This window comes from Hippocampus comes, unplaced genomic scaffold (genome assembly GCF_001891065.2).
Source record: "Hippocampus comes isolate QL1 unplaced genomic scaffold, H_comes_QL1_v1.1 C16943944, whole genome shotgun sequence".
NCBI lineage: Eukaryota > Metazoa > Chordata > Actinopteri > Syngnathiformes > Syngnathidae > Hippocampus > Hippocampus comes.
In genome coordinates, this window is record NW_017841279.1 from 1 (window position 1) to 1,322 (window position 1,322).

The 1,322-nt window shown below is 47.8% G+C and overlaps 1 protein-coding gene across 1 annotated transcript; it reads left to right on the forward strand.

The window, feature by feature from the left end:
• The first annotated feature begins 84 nt into the window (after positions 1-84).
• LOC109509547 (beta-1,3-galactosyltransferase 2-like) lies at positions 85-1,316 on the forward strand. Its single transcript, XM_019859379.1, has one exon. It carries the CDS (start codon positions 146-148, stop codon positions 1,136-1,138), a length of 993 nt encoding a protein of 330 aa, XP_019714938.1. The 5' UTR covers positions 85-145; the 3' UTR covers positions 1,139-1,316.
• Positions 1,317-1,322: the final 6 nt, after the last annotated feature.

Here is a 1,322-nt window from a genome sequence, read left to right on the forward strand (position 1 = left end):
CACTCCGCAGAGACAAGTCTTTTCTTACGGAACTACAGACGTTGAATTGAGACGTAGCCATTTTTACTGTTATCGCCCCTCCTAGTTATAGTGACGTTCATATTCATTTCCGGGTTCGTCAAACGCGGACAAACAGTTTAATAATATGCGAGTAGGGGACTTGTGGGCTATGTGGGTGTGTTTCTTCCGTTCCTTGGTGAAGCTCCTCACTCTCACCATTTTGGTCGCGATAGTTCTGTCTGCTCTTCGAAATGCAACTGTCAAGGAAGTTACGAAGCCAAGCCCCCTTCCTGCAGAAGAGTACAGGCTCCTCTCCCCCGAAACGTACTCCTATATTTTCAATCAGCCTGACGCTTGTAAGAAGGGAAGTCCCTTCCTGGTGTTTATGGTGCCAGTGGCACCTCTGGATTCGTCGGCAAGGGATGCCATAAGAGAAACGTGGGGTGCTGCAGGTCAGTCCACCATTACACTGTTTTACATGGGGGTGCCTAAGGAAGGACAAGTGAAAAGCATCCAGGACAAGCTGGAGGAGGAGAGCAATAACTATTCAGATGTCATCCAGATGAACTTCTTGGACAGTTATGAGAATCTCACAATCAAAAGCATGATGATAATGAACTGGCTGGCGACCTACTGCCCCAACGCCACCTATGCCATGAAGGTGGATGCCGACATATTTGTGAATGTATTCTTTCTTGTCAGATTACTGAGCAGCTCTCCCAGGAATAATTACATTGCAGGATCGGTGATATCCGATGGCAAGCCAAGGAGAGACCGCAACAGCAAGTGGCACCTGTCAAAGCACCTGTACCCTGAGGACAACTTCCCTTCATATGTGTCAGGTGCTGGGTACGTCTTCTCAATAGACATGGCCGCCAAGGTGTCATGGGCTTCCAGGTTCGTCCGAAGGATCCCGATAGAGGACGCCTACGTGGGATTGTGTCTACACGTGCTTGGTGTACAGCCTGTCCCCTCGAGAAGCTGGCTGGTATTCGGGAGGAACCTCTTTGAAATCCGGAATCTGGACTATGACAGGTGCACTTTTGCCAGACTTGTTCTCGTCAATGGCTTTCAGCCTTCTCGGTTGCGGCAAGTTTGGAAGGATTTCTCACAAGGCTATAAAAGCTGCCGAATTTGAATTAAGTGCTTCAGAGGTGGATCTCTTCTCAGGTTTTGAAACAGCCAAGAGTTTAGAAGCATATGCAGAGACAGTAAATATGGCCTATTTTTATTGCCTCTGTTAAAAACACACTGTCTGCCTCACTTTAGAACCATATCCTTGCTGTCAGGCGGAAACTACCTGTTTCTCATGATGGTCTATT